This window comes from Neodiprion lecontei, chromosome 2 (genome assembly GCF_021901455.1).
Source record: "Neodiprion lecontei isolate iyNeoLeco1 chromosome 2, iyNeoLeco1.1, whole genome shotgun sequence".
Classification (NCBI taxonomy): Eukaryota; Metazoa; Arthropoda; class Insecta; order Hymenoptera; family Diprionidae; genus Neodiprion; species Neodiprion lecontei.
Genome location: NC_060261.1, coordinates 21,044,399 through 21,064,769, shown reverse-complemented (window position 1 = coordinate 21,064,769; position 20,371 = coordinate 21,044,399). Strand labels below are relative to the sequence as shown.

General features: G+C 39.8%; 2 protein-coding genes across 2 annotated transcripts; both read left to right on the top strand.

The window, feature by feature from the left end:
- The first annotated feature begins 5,852 nt into the window (after positions 1–5,852).
- LOC124292979 lies at positions 5,853–6,773 on the top strand. Its single transcript, XM_046731872.1, has one exon. It carries the CDS (start codon positions 5,853–5,855, stop codon positions 6,771–6,773), a length of 921 nt encoding a protein of 306 aa, XP_046587828.1.
- Positions 6,774–17,869: 11,096 nt separating this feature from the next.
- Positions 17,870–19,549, top strand: LOC124292978 (tigger transposable element-derived protein 6-like). Its single transcript, XM_046731871.1, has 2 exons — positions 17,870–18,922; positions 19,061–19,549. The coding sequence occupies exons 1-2, from the start codon at positions 17,870–17,872 to the stop codon at positions 19,547–19,549; spliced, it is 1,542 nt and encodes a 513-aa protein (XP_046587827.1).
- The last annotated feature ends 822 nt before the right edge of the window (positions 19,550–20,371 follow it).

The window sequence follows — 20,371 nt, the reverse complement described above, 5'->3', positions numbered from 1 at the left end:
ATTCTAGAAGTTTCTCAAGGAATACGGATATAAAAGACTGAAATTCAGGCTCGAAAGACAGTCTTGTACCTTCAGCTCTCATGAAGAGAACTCCAAGTAAAGCAGAACTAAAACAGCGAATCGATCTGTTCCTAAAAAATATTCACGACTTGAAAACCATTGTGAATCAGAAGTCAGAACTAAGCACAGTGACAAAAAAGTTTGCAAATCTAAATTTATCAAAAACACGTAACTGTTAAACATTAAAAAAATGGATTTCACAAAATTGAACAAAGTGGCAAGCATGGCCGATTTTCTATCGACAAAGAAATTGACCGAGCTGGAAATTTTCAAAATATACAGTCACCAATATTCGACGAGTTCAAACGAGGTTTGGACAGCGTATCGTCACAGATCTGAACGACGAATTCAGCATCTTCTTACCGGCACGGGTTGCGCGAATGCTCAACGAGGACGAGACTCAGTACCAGAAATTGGTGCAGACGACGGAGGAGGAGCGGCTGCTCTTGCAATATCTGGGCGGCCAGTATGGGCAAATCGAGTTCAAAGATGCGTCGGCTCTCGCCTAACTTGTACACCGTACCAGGACAACGTGTACAGCGTCTCCTTACACCACTGTTCCAATTATATATATATGTATAGAAGAATCAATTACAATAATTAACATTGATCGATGTAAAAAAAAAATGAAATGTTTTATTGAATAAACAAAAAAAATGCGTATACATTTTTTTTTGCTCTCTTCACCCTTTTAGTTCACTAATGATCTGAAACAGAGAAAAGCAGCGATTGCGATTTCGATCCCGTGCGTTCTCCATCGTTTTGACGATATTTGAGTATGTTTCAGCAGCCATGACTTTAACGCTGATATTTGTAGAACTTTGATGAACTTTTGACTTGCATGTGCCGTGTAAGACTGATGAGTCTCGGCGTTGAATTCTGGAAGGTTCTGAAATAAACTCTTAACTAGCGGGACAGAGGTTCTGAATAAACGGTTGTTATTGACGATGCAAAATATTTTATTGAAAAAAAACAGCTCAAGATTACAGTTTTACATGAAATTCGTAATGCTAATGTATAAGTGTTCTTACTCAACGGTATCGTATCCATGCGTTAGACAATGAGAATGAATAACTGTTCGAGGAGATACCGATTGTCTTTTGTGTTTGAGTAAAAAATTTCGCAGTAACAATACGTTTTGGGCTGCACAGTTTGGACGTAATATAGCGTGATGCGTACAGTTTGAATTCGTGTCCGACATTTCATTCAACTTCTGCAACGACGGACAACTCAAATCCATCATTTCAACGACTTCAACTTTTTCACCCAGAAGTTTCTGCAGCCAACTTTTCTTCTCCAAACCTTTTACGTAAAGTGTTGAAGCCTTACGCAGCAGCGTACATTCGATGGTGAAGTCGAGCTTCTCGAAAGGTAAATCACCACCTTCCCAGGATAGTCCATGATAATTCCGTGACAGCCACAAATTGTCGCTTTTGAACGGAGCACGTAAACAATTCCAATCGTACGGAGGTTCGAAGAGAAAAATTGACGGGTTGGCCTCTTCGTCGAGTGACACAACTGCCAACTCTTTTGGTGTAAAACCGGAACCCTGTCTTCTGAATCCTTGTACGTCGACTATGAACTCCATCGTGAAAAAAAAATACTGAATCGATTGTCACAACGTTCAAGGTTTTTATACCAATTTTCTCACCCCACCACTCAGCGGGTTATATTCAATTATACGATCATGTAAAATCAAGCAGTAGGCAGATGTACCGGTAGGAAAGTTATTCTTCGCCTCAAATTCGATACGAATATCTACCGGTCCAGATTTCAGAGCCTCGTTTTGTTTCGAACAGTCGATGAAAATCAAAGGTTCGTACTGTAGAAATTCGCTCTTCGTCAACAGAGGCTCGGGTTCTTTGCCGTAATAGGTGGCTTGAAAGTTTGCGTACATCTCGTACAGTAATGCAAAGCGATTGTGACTCATGTCCAAGTTCAGGTTACCGTACGGATAATACTCGGAATTCAAGAAGAGCTTGACGTCAGTAATGTTACAGTGATCAAGATGACTGGCATTTTTGCCGGCTTTGTTTTTTCGATTCGTTTGAAAACCGAGCATGACAAATCGCGGTTTTTCCAAATGGGTGGACGTTTTCACAGTCCAAACGTGTTTCGTGGTTGCCGGTAGCAAAGGATATTCGTACAACTCCCAACTGCGGAAGCTCATGGAGACTGGTGTATCTTTCTCAATGAAATTCAACAGGGCGATTTTTCGTTGATCCGAGAGCTTCACGTAGGGTACTAACCATTCCATCTGATCGATCACGATTCTAAAGTCTTCGTCTTGATTTTGAACGATGGCATTCAAATCACTTTTTGATCTTGTAAGAATCAGCTCGTGTTTCGCGTTAACGACGATCTTGCGATAGTCTTCAGCGAAGCCCAATATCATGCTCAAGGGAATAACTACGTCAAAGTTACCATCGGCATCAGTTAATTTTTTCGTTTCCTGAACATCGAGCCATCCAGCATTTTCCATAAGCCAACTTTGACCAGGGTTGAGCGAAGCGAAACCTTTCAGCAGGCTGGTCAGACCAACGTTTTTACATTTATCAATCTCTACGGCGTTGAGTTCGTACCGTACATCTTCGAACAAATGGCAGATGGCGTTATTGACCAAAGTTGTGATCGCTGCTGTGGTGCCGTCCGATTTGAGCAATTTTCCAGAGATATGCAGCGAACTCTTGCTCGGTAATACGCATAAATCCTGATGCTGAACGGTGATTCGAATCTCATCGCTGTTGTTGAAAGTTGACGATGCGTACGGTTTGTGTGCGTGTATTTCTTGGTGTGCGATTGATTCGTCAAAGACGACAGGTGTTTGAATGCTCAATATTTCCTCCTCCATGGTACGGAGCATACAACGAAACAGCAGAATCGCAGTTTTATTTGTCGGAAATTCCTTTTCCAAAAGGTGTCAGCTTTAGACCCAGAGCTATCAGGAACTCCACGTTTCGACGTGTTAGCGGTTCGGGAATCGATCGATGACTGACTTGATCGGGACATGCTGACTTACTGATATAACTCTTTTTGGTCAATCTGTTATATACAATACCCATCTTTTATTGCGATTTGATGTGTAGTCTCACAGTTATAACTTCTCCGCGAAAATTAACCAGATCTCCGTCTTGATCGACTAACCGAAGCTGTACGTGATCTATGGTCTTGACGGTGATCGGAAGGTAAATGACGTGCGACGGTACTTCCACGATCTTATATCCCGGTGGAACGATAGGGAAAAATTCGTGAATAGTATGCACTTTATGTCCATTGACGTAGGCACCCGTTGTAATGCTGCATTCGACTTGCAACGCGTTGACCTTGAGAATAGTTACAGGCATATCCGAATGGTGAGTTTGATTAGCTGCCAATACGCGCGGTGTAAATCCGAGAAGCTGACCAATAGAATCCTCAGGTTCCAAATCTACGATATGGTTACATTTGATTTCGCTGCGTAACGTATTATTGTTAGGCTTTATACTGATTTCAATGTCGGTATTTTTTAACGCGTCTTGAACATACTTTTCAATATCCTCAATTTCGTAGCTGCCAGTGGATATAGTGACTACCTTGTCGGCTACGTAAATTTTATTGCGACCGACATCGACGTTGGGAATGGAATTGAAGGTTAACAGTTCAACGAGACCGAGAACATAATTTTTGTTCAGAGCAAGTTCGATCGGAGGAAAATATTGCGCTTCGAGAATCGACGACGTTCCCGATATCGTTAATGTAAACGAATCATCCATGACTGCGAGTGCTCGACTGACGTTATTAAATTACGTGTCATGTTTATATAGCTTATCGCTTAGAAATTTCAGACACAAGTGTCCGCAATCGAATGTACCGTAATCTTGATACCTTTCGTCGTTGTACTTAACGCTACCAACACCGAGATATTTCACGAGGTCTAACGGCGGTTGAAGATGACCGAAACTGTCGAAGTAAACTACATCGCTGCCGCGTTTCTTATACGCAACCCAGTGTGTCCCAGGACCATCTTTATTGTCGAGATTGACTACAGCTGTTTCGTTTTTACGCGGCCCGGTTTTGGGCATTTCGTTGCGCATAAAGACACCTCGCAAGTATGGAATTTTCATGATTTTTGCATACTTCAGCAAATCCCAATTGGTCAACGCTCGGCGTGGTAGCTTGACATTTAGTTTTTTGAAAGATGAAGACTAAAACCCTTTTTGTAAGGTTTGAGATGGAGACCTTTACCTAAGGCGATCGCTTCCATCGTTTTGTTATGCCGTTTGCTTTCCTCCAATTCTCGTTTAGCCGCGCTCGCATCGTTTACAGCCTTTGCTATACCCGCAGCACCTCCCGCTAACGCACCCGTAGCGCTGAGACTGGCAAAAATAGGTATGAGAAAAGGTAGAAATCCGCCAACTTTTGAGGGTACCGGTAGAACGCGCGGTGATCGAACTTTATGTTTACCACCTTCTTTTTTCACAGCTTCTCGAGCACCTTTGAGTGCAGACTTGATGCTCGTTTTCGCGTCATAGCTTGGAATCATAGACTGTTTTGCCGCTCGTATGATTTTGTTCAAGAAAACGTTCTTAGGTTTTCGATACCCCATGCCTAACTTTGTTTTCACCTTCATCATGTTAGCTACAGCCCAAGCGGCTGCCTTCTCACCCAAATTTGCGTCCGTTGCGAGAACCCGTTTCCAAGCTTTTTCAGCTAATATTTTATCCGCAACGCTTCTAGCTTCAAGGTTCTCACGATTTTTCGAATACGCTATATCGTGTTCCTTACACGCTGCATCGAGAGGATTGATACCGGAATCGCCTCTCGCGAGTCTTTTCGACAACTTGGTGCCAGGACCGCAGTACTGGTAACCGGGAACATGCAACTCGATCGGAAGTTTGTTGATAATGCTATTTACCAAACCTTTCCCACTTGATCGCTTTTTTGTCGATCGCTTACGATCACGTGTGTGCACAATCATGTCCGCTCCGCGACTGAGAGAAAGTTGTTATAAACGATGCATTTATGGAAAAATCCAGTCAGTCACGTTTGAGATGAGGTTCGAGACACAATCGGCCAAGCTGCCCGTGATGAATTTTGACAAATTTACACAGCAGAGTACAAAACGGAAAAAACGTAATGGCGAATTGTTGCCGAGTAGTGTACGTGCGGTATTCTGCGGACCATCCAACTGCGGCAAAACCAACGCATTATTTACGCTTATAACGCATCCGAACGGCTTGAGGTTCGAAAACCTGTACGTTTACTCAAAATCTCTCAATCAGCCGAAATACAAGTTTCTGAGTCAAGTGCTCGAAAATGTCGACGGTGTTGAGTATTACCCCTTTAACGAGCATGAGCACGTCATTGCACCGAACGAGACGCGACCTAACTCGATCATGATATTCGATGACGTAGCGTGCGAGAAGCAGGATAACATACGCGCGTACTTTTGTATGGGTAGACATCACGACGTAGACTGTTTCTATCTTTGTCAGACGTACGCTCGAATCCCTAAGCATCTCGTGCGCGACAACACCAACTTGCTGGTCTTATTCAAACAAGACGAGATGAATCTGAGACATGTGTACAACGATCATGTAAACACCGATATGTCGTACGTAGAGTTTAAAGACTTGTGTGCGGCGTGCTGGAACAGTGACAAATATGGCTTCGTAGTGATCGACAAGGATAGAGAGCTCGGTAATGGTCGGTATAGGAGAGGTTTTGACAATTTCATAAACATGACAAAAGAATGAAATACACGATCTTCGAAGACGACGGAACAGTAGCTTTCCAGAACTAGTTGTGTCAACATGCAGGAAATTCGTAAGGAAAAAGAAGTCTTGCATCGTATCGCTCAAGCGAGTAATGCGATTCGTCGTAAGCACAGAATCCTCAAGACGGGAAAAGAGTCGCTGCAGGAAACAATGAAGGATGTCTTCAAACCTGTGGTAACCCCGCTGCAGGAATTAGTCAATGTTTCTCGAGGCACGAAACTTGTCAAGGAAGAGGTGAAGGAAGAACTCAAAACTGAAATGAAGGATGAGCCGAAGAACGAAATGGAAGCAGAAGATTCTTTTGCAACTGCAGAGGAAGAGGATCAAACCGTCACGGAATCGTCGGTGAGATCAGAGGATGAATATCTTGAGATGCTCAACGATAAACAAAGACAGCAGGAGTTGGATACCGTGTACGGGGTACGGAGTCTTTCTACTGCCGGGCTGATGGTTGGTGATTCGCCGATAAGCTTCGAGCGCGATTCCGTTCGCATAGGCAACACGCTCTATCCGAAAACTCAAGGACTGCTGGAGCTGCTGTTTAAAAAGACGCCCAACAGCGCTCACGTTACCCGCAACGACAGGGAGAATTATAGAAATATCCTTCTCGCAACAAATGCTCACAGAAAGTACTATAGCGCCACCGAGCCTATCCGAAAAGCTCAGAGCGTCAAATTCAAACATTTAATTGCTGAGCTGCTGAATATTTCTACGTCAGGCAAAGACGTATCACCATCGTCACAGATGTCGAAGCGTACGGGCAAAGGTGTTCTGCTACCTCAGGCTTGGGTTACTCGACAAGGTGTTAAAACAGATTATATTTTCTGGGACGACGCTAACGAGCTGGTGGAACGTCTTCGTTTACTCCTGGCATCTCAAGCAGCTGGGAATACAAGTCACAACAATGAAATTATGTCGATTCTGGAAGAATTGCGGGAAGCCGGAATCATTTATTAGCCAATTCTCGTCGACTCTGCAATCATTTACGAGATGAGCATCGACGTGTTTGGACGCCAGCTGAATAAAAAGACAGCTGCGAGCACTCGCGGTCCTCCGGGTGTCGGGTTTCAAATAACAGCGGATGGGCATTACGATATACGGAACAAGAGACTGTGCAACGTCGCAGAACCCACAGCACCGAACAGTGCTGTAACTTTAAAAATCTTGAGAAGAAAATTCAACGTGCTGCAAAAACAAATCGACAACCTCGATCAAATGATCAAAACTTTGGAGATCACCACGGAGAAAGCTTTGGATACCTTCTACACAGACTTTAAAACAGACAGAGACTTGTCGACTCGAAACGCGGAAATCATTTCCAAATTGGACACCAGACTAATAGCGTTGGAATATGAACGAGAAAAAGCAAGCACTGGTGACGGAACTGCATAAACCTGCACGCCGGAATTACCCACGTCGACGTGTAGACGTGCGCGGCATCGACGAGACCTGGCAGGCGGATCTTGTTGATATGACGTCGTACGCTGGACAAAACAAAGGTTACAAGTACATGCTCACAGTCATTGATATCTTTTCAAAGTATGCGTGGACTGTACCGATAAAGAGCAAGTCTGGAGATGATGTTACGAAGGCAATGGAATCTGTGCTTGTCGAAGGACGGGTGCCGAAAAATTTACACGTCGACAAAGAAACGGAATTTTACAACTGGAAATTCGAATCGCTTATGACACGCTACGGAATCAAACTTTACTCCACGTACAGTAATTTGAAGGCTTCGATCTGTGAACGTTTCAATCGCACGCTGAAAGGTAAAATGTGGACACGGTTCAGCATGCAAGGAAGCTTCAAGTGGCTCGATATCTTATCTGATTTGGTTTCGGCTTACAACAACACCAAACACCGAACCATAAGAATGAAACCGTCGGATGTCACCGTTGCAAACGAGAGGTTGTTATTACGTCAGGCGTACGGAGGGCTTCGAGCGATACCTACCATATCGGCAAAATTCAAATCTGGCGACAAAGTTCGAATCAGCAAATTCAAAAATGTCTTCGAGAAAGGTTACACTCCCAATTGGACGACTGAAATATTCACGATAAGTCGAGTGGAAAATACTCATCCTGTGACGTACAAGCTCAAAGACTACCGAGATCAACCCATCGCTGGTGGTTTCTACGAACAAGAGCTCCTCAAGGTTAAGCATCCGGATATCTATCTGGTGGAGAAGGTGCTCAAGAAGCGTGGAAGAAAAATATACGTTAAATGGTTAGGTTTTGACAATACACACAACAGTTGGATAAACGAATCGGACATGTAACTTTTGAATAAATGAATTTTTTTTGTAAAAAGGTATGTGTCTCTTTATTTCATACCCGACACATGACAAGTATACATCTTTGTTTTTTTTTAGACAATCAACAGACATATGCATCGTTGTACAAATTTTTTTTTTATACTTCGGAGCGTTCTTATTAACCATCCTGCATAATAATAATATTTTATACATCATGGTACAGTTGAAAAAAAATTAAGCTCTACATAATAATACATCATGGTACAGTTATAAATTAAGTCCTACACAGATTACGGTAATTTATAAAGCTACGGTGCAGGCTTGTAACCCCACGGAAGCGTATCGGTCGTGTTTTGAAACACGATCCGCTTGTCGTCATTCCAGCTCAGTGCTACTTTCTGCTGTTCTACGGTATATACCTCATGCTTTCGACTCATGATCAAATGCTGATTTGAGGATAGATTTTCACGTTTCAACGCACAGTCCAAATAATCGTTGAAGGTTATTTTTCTTAACGCTGATCCTCTAACACCTTTGGCACGTTTGTTGTCTTTTTCATCTCCCAAGACTCGGAATGCGTACAATTTAGCTCGTAACCCTACAAATTCCGACATGATTTTCCCGTTATTCTCGTCTTTCATCAAGCCGAGAACTTTTTTGTTTGCTCGAGGTATTCCGTAAACGTTGTCAAGAGGATAATCCGACGTGTCGAATTTGTGCAAGTCCTCCTTCATGTGTTCGTATATGTCGGGGACGGTAAAATTGTAAATCAAACTGTCGGTATCCGTGTACATTAATTTTGCTCGGTTGCCAAATTTCTGCTTAATGTAATTGTAATGAAAATCATAGATGTATGTTTTAGATAGATCCAGGATGGAAAAACCTGCATACAATGGTTTATTCAATTTGACTTTCGTCTTATTCATTTCGACGATAACCATCTCTTTGTCGAAAACGGTGCAGCTGTGAAAATTAGGCTTGGCTATGATAGCTCTCGCACCGTACCGTCCATCCCATTCGGTGATCAATCGAACATCTCTGTACTTTCGCACGTTTTCCATAGTTTTACCAAAAACTGCGTTGTTCATTAGCTTGTAAAAATTTTTCTCAAATTCGTTGTCAGATTTTTTTCGCAAATCGGTATTCAAATCTATATATTTTTTGAGCCACGGGGTTTGCCTGAATTTGAGAACTCTGTGAATTTGAAGTAATTTTAAGCCTAATTGTAAGCATTGTTTCAAAACGCTGTAGTGAACAACGTAGTTTTTCTTGGAAAATAGCGTGGGCGTCAATTTTGACTGTTTATTGGTCGAAATCGGAGGTACATAGTGCTCCGGACACAATGGTAAATCCTTATGAGTTTCATGCAGTTCCGCAGGATATTCCAAATCTACCTCCAGCACGTAACCAAACTCTGCATCGTCCGAGATGGTAAGAACGTCGCATTGTCTGAAGTCTGATACCCATTCGAAGGAACTGTATGGCAGAGCAAAGCTCATAGCTGCGCCGTACAAATTATTAACGTCAAAGTACATGAGATAAGATTCTTCGATCTCAGGATCGAATTCCTCTCCCATGTACCTGTTGTTGGCCTTTGCATATCTGTTCGAACACTGTGATACACCACCATGAATACCTTTTTCGATAAACATAACCATGTCTATGTCGGTGAGAAGCTCGAGTTCGATGCCTGTACATTTTAACATTGCATCAAACGACAGACCGGGCGCTGTGTAGTAATGTAACGGGTCCATTTTGTACGTCGTCCAACAATTCTGTCGAAAATTTTGAAAAACGTCAGCCAGTAAAAACACGTCCGTCTGTAAATACAAGTCCGAATACTCTCCCAAAGTTTGGACGTTAAAAGTTTGCCATACGTCGCACGCGTGTGCGTAATCGTCGTCTGATATATTCCGGTCGTTTAATTTTGAATAAAACTGTTTTTCGGCAATCGTCCAGATACGATGATAATTTATCGAGGCTGCTAGGCATGAAACGGTACGAATCTATGAAACGGAACGTTACATCCGTTCCCTTAACGAATTTAGTGAAGGAAATGTACTTTTCTTTGTTGACAGGTAATAGTTTAACAGTACCTTCGAATGACGTACCCAGGGCTTTGATCAGAAAATGCGAATCGTAACCCGAAAGATTGTGGAATATCACTGGGATGGTGTGCGAATTTTGGTAATTTAGATTACAGCTGCGGTGAGCAGCACCACGGTACTTTCCCGTGAAATGACAGTGATCCCGATGTTTCACGTCTGTGGGCGTAAACGGTTTTTCACAAATATGACAGACCGCCGACAAATCAAATTCGTTGATCTGATTGAAATTTAGTGGTTCCATCGGTACAACAGTCTTGTAATATCCCTCTAACGAAAGTGCCAATTCCTTTAACTCGTTTACAAACCATTGGATGCAAGTTTCTCCGCGATTAATTTTGAATTCTGAAAGCGAATCGTCAAACGCACAATGCAGATAGTAAGCTATACTATACGGAAGATGCTTCTGATAAATTGTTCTATTTTCCCCAAAACTTTCATGTGTGGGCTGCAGTAAACATTCTAGATCTGCGTAAACGCAGAACGGAACGGTTTCTTTGTGCTTGAAATTTTTAAATTTGAGAATCTTGTCCTCTTCTGTTGGCAAGATAACTTTGGTTTTATTCAAATTCATGCAATCTACATTGTGCTTGATCAAACATCTTTCGAAATTAAAATGAGACAGACACCTATCGCACAACCACGTCTGATGCGAGCGTTTGGAAATTTGGGAACTTGTCAACCGCGATAAATTCCGAATCCATGCAAAATGATGTGTTACATTCTTTTCAATATTTTCCATACTATCATCGTCATCGTCGTCGTTTTCAGACTCTATTACTAAAAGATGGATTGTAGGCTTATCAGACTTGTTTCGACTCAAATAAATGGGTACAATTTCACTACGCTTTTGTTTTTCCGCACTATCTATACCGTAAACGTTAATTGAGAGTTTGTTAAGTTTCTCAAATTTTGGAATCTGGTCTAAAGACATTGGAAAATGCAAACCTCCGTATTGTAGCACTGAGCTGAAATGTGGATACGAAGTGATTTCGCTGGGATTGTTGTTGGCTGGAAAGAGGGCTGCGGTGACCGACCAGAGAAAGCAATACGCGTCTCCGTTGCGGATGTTGACGACAGCCTTCTTATCTTGAATATCTTTGGGTAGTGGTGTGTATGTGAACACACCGCCTCGCAGTGGCACATACTTGTTGATATTTACAGTCAAATTGATTATTTCGGTCAGCGACCAACCAGAGTCTCTCTCTTGAAAATCTTCCACCTTCGCCAACACTTTTTGCTTTACGTTCTCTTCGAACCACCCGTGTATGTCAGCTGGCTGGAGGATGATTTGGTTTCTGGTGTTAAAATATTTCATTTCCTCAACATGTTCAGCGTTTTTCGTTATATTGAATTTACAACACAAGACACAGTTTGCCTTTAAACTTCCCACTTTTCGTAGCATTTTCTTCAGTCTTGCAACGACGAGGTGTTTCGCATCTTCCAAAAACCTGTTCAAATCTTTATGCCGCAGATTGATAATGGCTCCCGTTCGAATTCGACTCTCGAAAGCTGTCTCCAAATCTTCCCACCGTACTCGATCGCTTCTTCGTCGGCTTCGTAATCCGTCACCCACTTTTTGAAATTGTTGAAATTTGACTGTCAACGATTTCAGAATTCCAATTGTAGTCAAAATTCTTGTCTTCTCCCCGATCGTTGAGGCGTTGTTGCGTAAGACCGCTCTACGCTGACCCGGTCTCTTTTATGCTAATTGCGATGCCACCATTCGGTCGATTAACGTAAAAGAATGTATTCGAAGTACGTGGAAAATATTGTTTTTCACCTGGAGCAAACTATTGGCTTACAATAAATTCTATTAATATTTTTTTCGAATGTGAAATTTCCGCTCTGGGCTATTAGCGTGAAAGTTTACGGATCGTCATCGGCATTCCCTGTCTATCTAATCGCGATGTCACCATCCGGTCCATTAACGTAAAAGAATGTATTCGAAGTACGTGGAAAATATTATTTTTCGCCTGGGGCAAACTATTGGCTATATATCAAAAAAAAAGGCCGCCGTCAAAATGACCTCCATCACAAAATCAAAATTGCCGCCATCGAAAAAATCAAAATGGCTGCCATCAAAAAAAAAATGGCTGCCGTCGAAACGACCGCTGGTCGGCTTGGTCGGTAAAGAAGGTGTTTCTATCCAGAACCGGCCTTGCTTATCTACTTCACAGGTCATTTTAAATTGAAAATGCAACGAATAACTGTGAGCAAATTCATGATATAACAACGAAAATATCATCAATCTCCCAGGTCTCACCACGTGGAGGTCGCTATCAAACAGAGACCCGCCTAACCCGTCCCAACCTCCCAACCATGATCCATGATAAAAAATAATATAAAATGGTAAAAGTAAAATTAAACTCGTTTAAACTTAATAAACATAATCACGAAATCTGTATGAGAAGGATCTCATAGAAATTAAATTGAAACAGTATAAGTGAAACATGACAGTAATCTTGATAGAGAAAATTGATAAAACAAAGCATCGAGCATTGTATACATTATATGGCTAAATAAATTCTATAGAAAGCGCAAACTATGGAAAGTAGTACGTCACGAGTGCAGGTCACACATAGTAATGAAAAAAAAGGCTGTAGAATATTTACATAATATATAGGTATACACGCAGTCTGGTCCGACTGCAGAAAGTATTCCTGGAATGAGTAATCAGATATATAATTATAACGATATGACTAGCAAATTTTTAGCACAGTAATACATATAACTAACTAAACATAAATCACAGAAATATTGCACGTAAGCTATATACAAAGCTATTATATTTATGTAAATATGTACATATATTTATATTACAGTTTTTTGTCGTCTGTCGGTCGTGAATTTACCGTTTCTTACGCGCGGCCTTATCCGGGCTTCGATGATTTGAGGGGGTTCGCGGATTGAGAGTTGTCGGGCGCGTCTAGAATCTACGATCTCGGGTAACAAACAAAAGTAAAAGAAATCTGCTAATTTATTCTTCATTTTTTCGGTCCAGAATTTATCGTCACGTTTTATTTTATCAAAAATCAATCCCTTTGTCGTCCAAACTATAAAATAGCACCACTTCCTATTCGTAATGTGTAGAAGACCTTGGACCTGATACATGTAATTATGAGAAAGCTCCAACATGGCTTTTCCACCGATTATTTTCGACTCAAATATTAATTCTGTATCCCAAAAATCTATCGAGTGAGCGTAGCGAGCGAGCAAAATATTTAAATGTTCAAGAGAAATCCCACAAAAAGTACTGATATCCCCAAAAAGCACCTCTGGTGCAAAAACCTTTCACCAAGTATATTAATGTGACAGCCACCCACAAAACAGCCACCTACAAAACTGTCACCAAATCAGATACTACTGCCAAGTATAATTTATTTAGAAGCTAATGATGATTTTGATATACTATAACTAATGACGACAAAAAACAAAAATTGAAATTAAAATTGAAATTGAAAAAAAAAAAAATAATTTTTATTGAAAAAAAAAAATTGGAGATAGTAGTATATGGCGGGCTTTTTTAAAACAAGCACAAGAAAATACAAGTCGAGCTATATCAATGTTGTAATGGCAATATAAACATGGGCCCGCCAAGTACCACGTACTCCAATTTTTTTTTTTTTTATCAAAATTTTTGTTTTTTTTTCTTTGAATTTCAATTTTGATTTCAATTTTTTTTTTTTATCAAAATTTTTGTTTTTTTTTCTTTGAACTTCAATTTTGATTTTAATTTTTTTTTTTTTTTGGTCATCATTAGTTATAGTATATCAAAATCATCATTAGTTTCTAAATAAATTATACTTGGGAGTAGTATCTGATTTGATGACAGTTTTGTAGGTGGCTGTTTTGTAGGTTATATATGCATTAGGGTGGGCCAAAAAAATCGACTGTTTTTTTTTTCACTTGGTACTCCGAAAACTTGGTTGGTAGAGACCTCAAAAACATTCTCTTCGAGTATGAGTTCTTAATTTTAATAGGAAGGTCCTCCGCCACGCAGTTTGCTATTTTTTTCTTATGGTGAGGAAGAAAAATACATATCTCGGTATCTACTATTTAAAAAAAAAAAAATATATCATATTTTCGTAGGAAATTGAATTCTCTACAAAAAAGGTTGCTTACAATTTTTTGTATACCTCACTGTTCAGAAGATATTCACTGTCAAACTTCAATGCACACTATTTTTAACAGTTTTTTGTTAATAGTTCAAACAATTTCAATTTAATTCGTGAGTTTCGGGAAAATTTGTACAAATTTCAGTTTCTGTCGTCGAAGTAACTACTATAGAATTTCTCTGTTTCAAAAACTTTTCGTAATTTATAATTTTTTTTAGTATTTTTACAAATTTTTTTTTTTAATATTTTGAAATCCCAATCATGCTCTTAGTTATTTTTATGGCGTTTGTTCAGAGAACATTTTAGAACTTTTTTTCACAAATTATACATAAAATGTTTTGCTCGAGAGGATGTTTGTTTTAAATCATATGGCTTCGTCTGTTTGTCTTGTGTAACTAACGCCACTGTTAAAAATAGTGTGCATTGAAGTTTGACGGTGAATATCTTCTGAACAGTGAAGTATACAAAATATACAAAAAAATTGTAAGAGACCTTTTTTGTAGAGAATTTAATTTCCTACGAAAATATGATACATGTTTTTTTTTTATAAATAGTAGATACTGAGATATGTATTTTTCTTCCTCGCCATAAGAAAAAAATAGAAAACTGCGAGGCGGAGGACCTTCCTATTAAAATTAAGAGCTCATACTTGGAGAGAATGTTTTTGAGGTCTCTACCAACCAAGTTTTCGGAGTACCAAGTGAAAAAAAAATAGTCGATTTTTTTGGCCCATCCTAGTATGCATGTATGATTAGTCCAGAATTACGTCAAGTTTATTTCTAAAAACAAAACGCGCGTATTTTAGTAGCCTATTAGGTACGCGCCGTATTTACTTCGTATGGAAAATTCTGCCAGATACCTTGTAATTTGACCTTGGATACTTAGGTAGTCACAATAAGTGATGAGAATATTCCTTACGATCGACAAAGTGTAAACACTAATGCAAATTGCCGAATAGTGATTTCGATCATTTAACCTGAACACGTAACAAATTGATGACATATTTGAGTGACTAATGCAAACCGGGCTAGTACCACACGTCACAATGCATTCTAGTTTATATTTTCGTATGTATAAAAAACTTGAGAATGAATTTATACTGCTTTTATGAACAGCAATATCGGCTCTTGAAAGTATCTTCTTAGATTAAAGCCCTGCGATTGTTCGTACTCAAGTGATTGAATCTCGAAGTCGGAGAGGATGCGATATCAATCATATAAATAATTCGATTTACCTAATTTTTTCCTGAAATTTGCCAAAATCTTTATGCCGGGTCGTTTCTTCTTCTTCAAAGACAGGTTCCTTCTCTTCTTAGCCATCGCGGGAACAAATACTGACTCGAAATAATAAAAAACACGGTAGAAAAACACAAGCAAAAATAAAAGCGCGGAACACTATCTACATGCCGAGCGACGAGAATTCGAACGAGGGGAATTATAGTGGGGGGGTTTGAGTCTACTCTCTTCGCCTGTAATTCGCATGGTCGCCGGCCAACGCGGTCGTGGCGCTAGCAGCCGCCCGCCTTTTGCGCGAAAAATTTGCTGTTTTATGCTTCGTGATTTTCCTTCTCATTTCCTCATTTTTGAAGATACTTAGAGTCTTAGGGAGTCATTTTGAAGATAAAGAATAGATCTGTGTCGCCTTTTTCGCCGAATTTCGAAAAAAATTCACTGTCCGCTGTGTCTCACTTCAAAGATAACGTACTTTCAAGTACGTTTTTCTCAAATCTGAAAGTGAAATCGAAAATTCGGCAAAAGAGGCGACACAGATCTATCCTTTACCTTCAAAATGACCCCCTAAGAACCTAATTATCTTCAAAAATGAGGAAATGAGAAGGAAAATCGTGAGTCTCTGTTCGCGCGCGCTCCTCGAGGCATAGGCAACGCCCTTAAACTATTTAGTACAGAGAAAACAAAAGATCAAATCTTTAACCTAGTCAATTCTCATTTGTGGACTAATAAAAAAATCATAACTGCAGCTATTCACTATGGCCAAGTACATGAAGAAATTGCGCGTCAGAAGTATAAGAATTTCACTTCCAAAAAATTTTCTTATATAGTTGAAGATTCTGGCCTATGGGTCAATTCCAAGTTTCCAGGCTTAGGAGCATCACCTGATGGCTTAGTAACGGATCCTTTGAAGAAAACAAAAGGCGTGTTGGAAATTAAATGTCCAAAAATATTGGAAAAATTTAAGCCAGCTGATTTACATGTACTAACGCCACAGTAACGTAATTCATTCTGCTGTACTTCAGTCAATAATACTACGGTGAAGTTAAGACGAACTCACCAGTATTATTATCAAGTACAAACTCAAATGGCGATCACAGAAAGATCGTGATGTGATTTCCTGATTTGGACTCCACAGGGTTATCACGTAGAAAAAATCTTTTACGATAAAAACTTCATTGAGCCTATACTTGAACATGTTAGTGCTTTTCATCAAAATATTTTGGCTCCTGAATATTTTGAAATGAGGATCCCACGGCGATTAATACCCTTTGACTTATCTACATGAATTACATCTTATGCCAAAGCATTTTAAAGAAGATACATATACATATATTGTTTTTATTATTCAATATCTCTTATTACATAGAAAAAAAGTACATAATTGTTACAAAATATATTAAATAAGTAAAGTATATTTTTGCAATAATATGGTTATATAATAATTACAAAGTTCTTTATAAAAATAGATTATCTATTTAGTGCACGAACGAAATAGATTAATGTTGTTATTAAACGAATTAAAAAGTTTATAAAATATGAATTAATAAGTTCATAAAATTATTTCTATCTACAATTTTTTTTTCCTTTACTTTTTACGATATAATGGTCCTACTCTTCTTCATCGAAAACTAAAGGTGTTTGAAAATTAACTAAACATGCACAGACAAATATAATTTGTGACATTAAAGTACGCATATTTAACGGCAAAACTGTTTGAAGAAGTCGGAATTTTTTTATACGCCCAATAACATGCTCAACATATATGCGTTGTTTTGCAATTTTTTTTGTTAACATCTCCTCTTGTGGAGTTAAACGATCGCGTCCATTCAAAAATGGAGGAATATTCAAATGTGCTTGCTTTGCTTCAACTATATCGTGAACGGTGAAACCTCGATCTGCAAGTATCACATCTCCAGGTTGCAACAAGTCTGCAATTTTGGATCGCTTAAATACAGTGAAACCTCGTTTATACGATTCGCACTTGTACGTTTTTCTCGTTTATACGTAACATTCATTTGGCCCCGGCGGTTTCCGCATATAAACCATGTAGAAAGATTTCATTTCTACGTTTCTCGTTTATACGTTTTTCACACTTATACGAATACTTATTCGGTTCCCGAACGGTATTTTCTATTCACTTATACGTCATTATGACAGCTGATTTTCTGATGGATACTCGTGTTACTGTATTTCATTATCCTACCGCTAGATGGCTGAGCCTAATGTTTCGCTTCGCAACCGCTAGATGCCGCGGCTTACAATTTATGCGTATTCGCGTATAAGTTGTCTCGAACAAGTTCTGGCGTGTTCTGGTGTGTAGTGTCACCCAATATCGTGGTACGTCATGGCAAATCCAGCAGGGGGGAGGAAAAGAAAAGCAATATCGCTGCAGAAGAAGCTGGAAATTTTAGAGGAAGTACATGATAACCCACAAGAACCGAAGATCAGTGTTGCAAAGCGGCTCGGTCTTCCATATTCAACACTGATGACAATTATCGCCAATTCGGCAGACATTAGGTCAAGTACGTCTAAGGCAGGACCTTTAGGCGAGAAAAGAACACGAACTCAAGAGGGCCGATTTTCAGACTTGGACAAAGCATTGCTCACATGGTTCCAACAAAAACGGGCCGCGAACATACCCGTTAGTGGTCCAATGCTGCAAGAGCAAGCTTTAATTTTTGCAAAAAAATTAAATGTAACTGCTGACTTCAAAGCATCGGCTGGCTGGGTGTTCAAATTTAAAAAACGTTGCGGCATAACCGGCAGAAGTGTTTGCGGGGAAGCTAACAGTGTTGACGAGGCTACTGTAGAGCAGTGGAAGAACATCGATTTGCCTCGAATCATAAAGAACTACGATCTCCGAGATATTTACAACACCGATGAGACAGGTCTGTTTTTCAATCTCCTACCATCTAAAACATTGGCTGAAAAAGGAGACCCCTGTCACGGAGGGAAACAGAGTAAACAGAGACTGACGGTGCTTCTAACAGCGAATGCAGATGGTTCCGATAAACTTCGTCCCTTGGTCATCGGGAAATCACAGAAGCCGCGTTGTTTTAAAGGCGTAAAAAGCTTTCCTACAGAGTACGCAGCAAACAAAAAAGCATGGATGACTGGAGCATTATTTGAGTCGCAGTTAGATAAGCTGAATAACAGAATGCGTCGTGAGAAGAGGAAAGTCTTGTTGTTGCTTGACAACTGTGCCGCTCACCCCCCGGCACTCCGTTTTAGCAACATTGAACTGGCTTTTTTTCCGGCCAACTGTACAAGCCATCTGCAGCCCCTGGATTTAGGAATCATCGCTGCTTTGAAGGCCAAATACCGCAAGATGCTGGTACAGCGGGCAGTCGCGGCACTCGACGCGGGAGAAACGATGCCGAACTTGCATGTTCTGCAGGTGAGTTCGTGATGTTTGGAAATTTTCAACATAAGCACATAGGCCTATAAAATCGGTATTATGCATTCAAATAAGAATGTTTCCGACACGTGATGTTTAGGCAGTGTTTAAATCTTGGAATTTGTTTCTTGTCTATAGGCAATGCAACTGACCGGTATTGCATGGAACCAAGTACAGTCTGACACCATTGCCAAGTGCTTTCAAAATGCAGGAGTCGTAAAGGCGAATGATCTCGATGCCTCTTCTAACGAAGAGAATGAGCTTGAGGGTTTCGAAGAGCCCGGAGATTGGGCACAAGTGTGTGCTGGGCTTCAGTTCGAGGATTTCGTTCATTACGATGAAGACTTGAGTACATGCGCGGTACAGGATGACGATGACATTGTAACTGAAATTCTTGCACAAGACTCAGACGGGGATTCGGACGAAATAGACGAAACTGTCAAAGAAGTCCCGGTGAAATTTTGTGAAGCTTTGTCGGCACTGGAAATTACAAAGCGATATATAATGTCCAAGGTTATCGATGGTAAAGGCATGCAACTCGTCAGTGACTCCGAACGTTTCATGTACGAGTGCTCGTTGGCAGAAAAGAAACAAGCCACCATTGACAGCTTCTTCAAACCTAAATAACTGAATCAGCTTTCCTTATCTGACTTTTGTTCCTATTTTACTGTGATTGTTTTTAATCCGTACTTCAGACTAAATAATATATATGATACATAGTACAAATGTAAGAAATGTGCAATATGTACAATACAAATACATATTACTGATTAATTGCGGCGAGTTTCGTTCATTCAATAATGTGTGTGGGTGTATGATTCTAACCTCGAAATGTACCTTGATTTTCTTCGGAACATACAAAATTGGGTTATATGTATATTCCAAAATTCGAAATTTCACTTGTACGATATTCTCACTTATACGTAATTTTTAGCGTACCCCTTGAAATACGTATAAGTGGGGTTTCACTGTATTTCAGGATCTGATATTGAACCCTCGAATACATCAGATGCAAAACTAATGCAACCATTTGGAGTGCAGCCAATCAATACTTTAAAAGTCGTATGAGCTTTATAACTTAAATATAAATTACCTTGGTGTTCAAAATTCGTCGGCGATTGACAAAAAAACTCGGCACAATCAACAATAACTCGAATGTTTTTTATAGACCTAAATATTTTTGGTAATGTTTCAGCTATCGTTTTTCTAGATGGAAACATAAATGGCTTTAATTGAGTAGTAAATTCATTATGCAAAAAATAAATCCAAGTTGTACATATTTTTGAGACAAACCCTGTAGAAACATCGAACTTGTAAGCTAAATCTTCTATTAAATATCCCATGCGTAATCTTAATAACACCAGAATTTAATGTTGCATTGATGTTGTGACGTTGCACCTAGAGTGCAAGTCACAACAAACCACAAACCCGCGGGGAAGAGCCGAACGC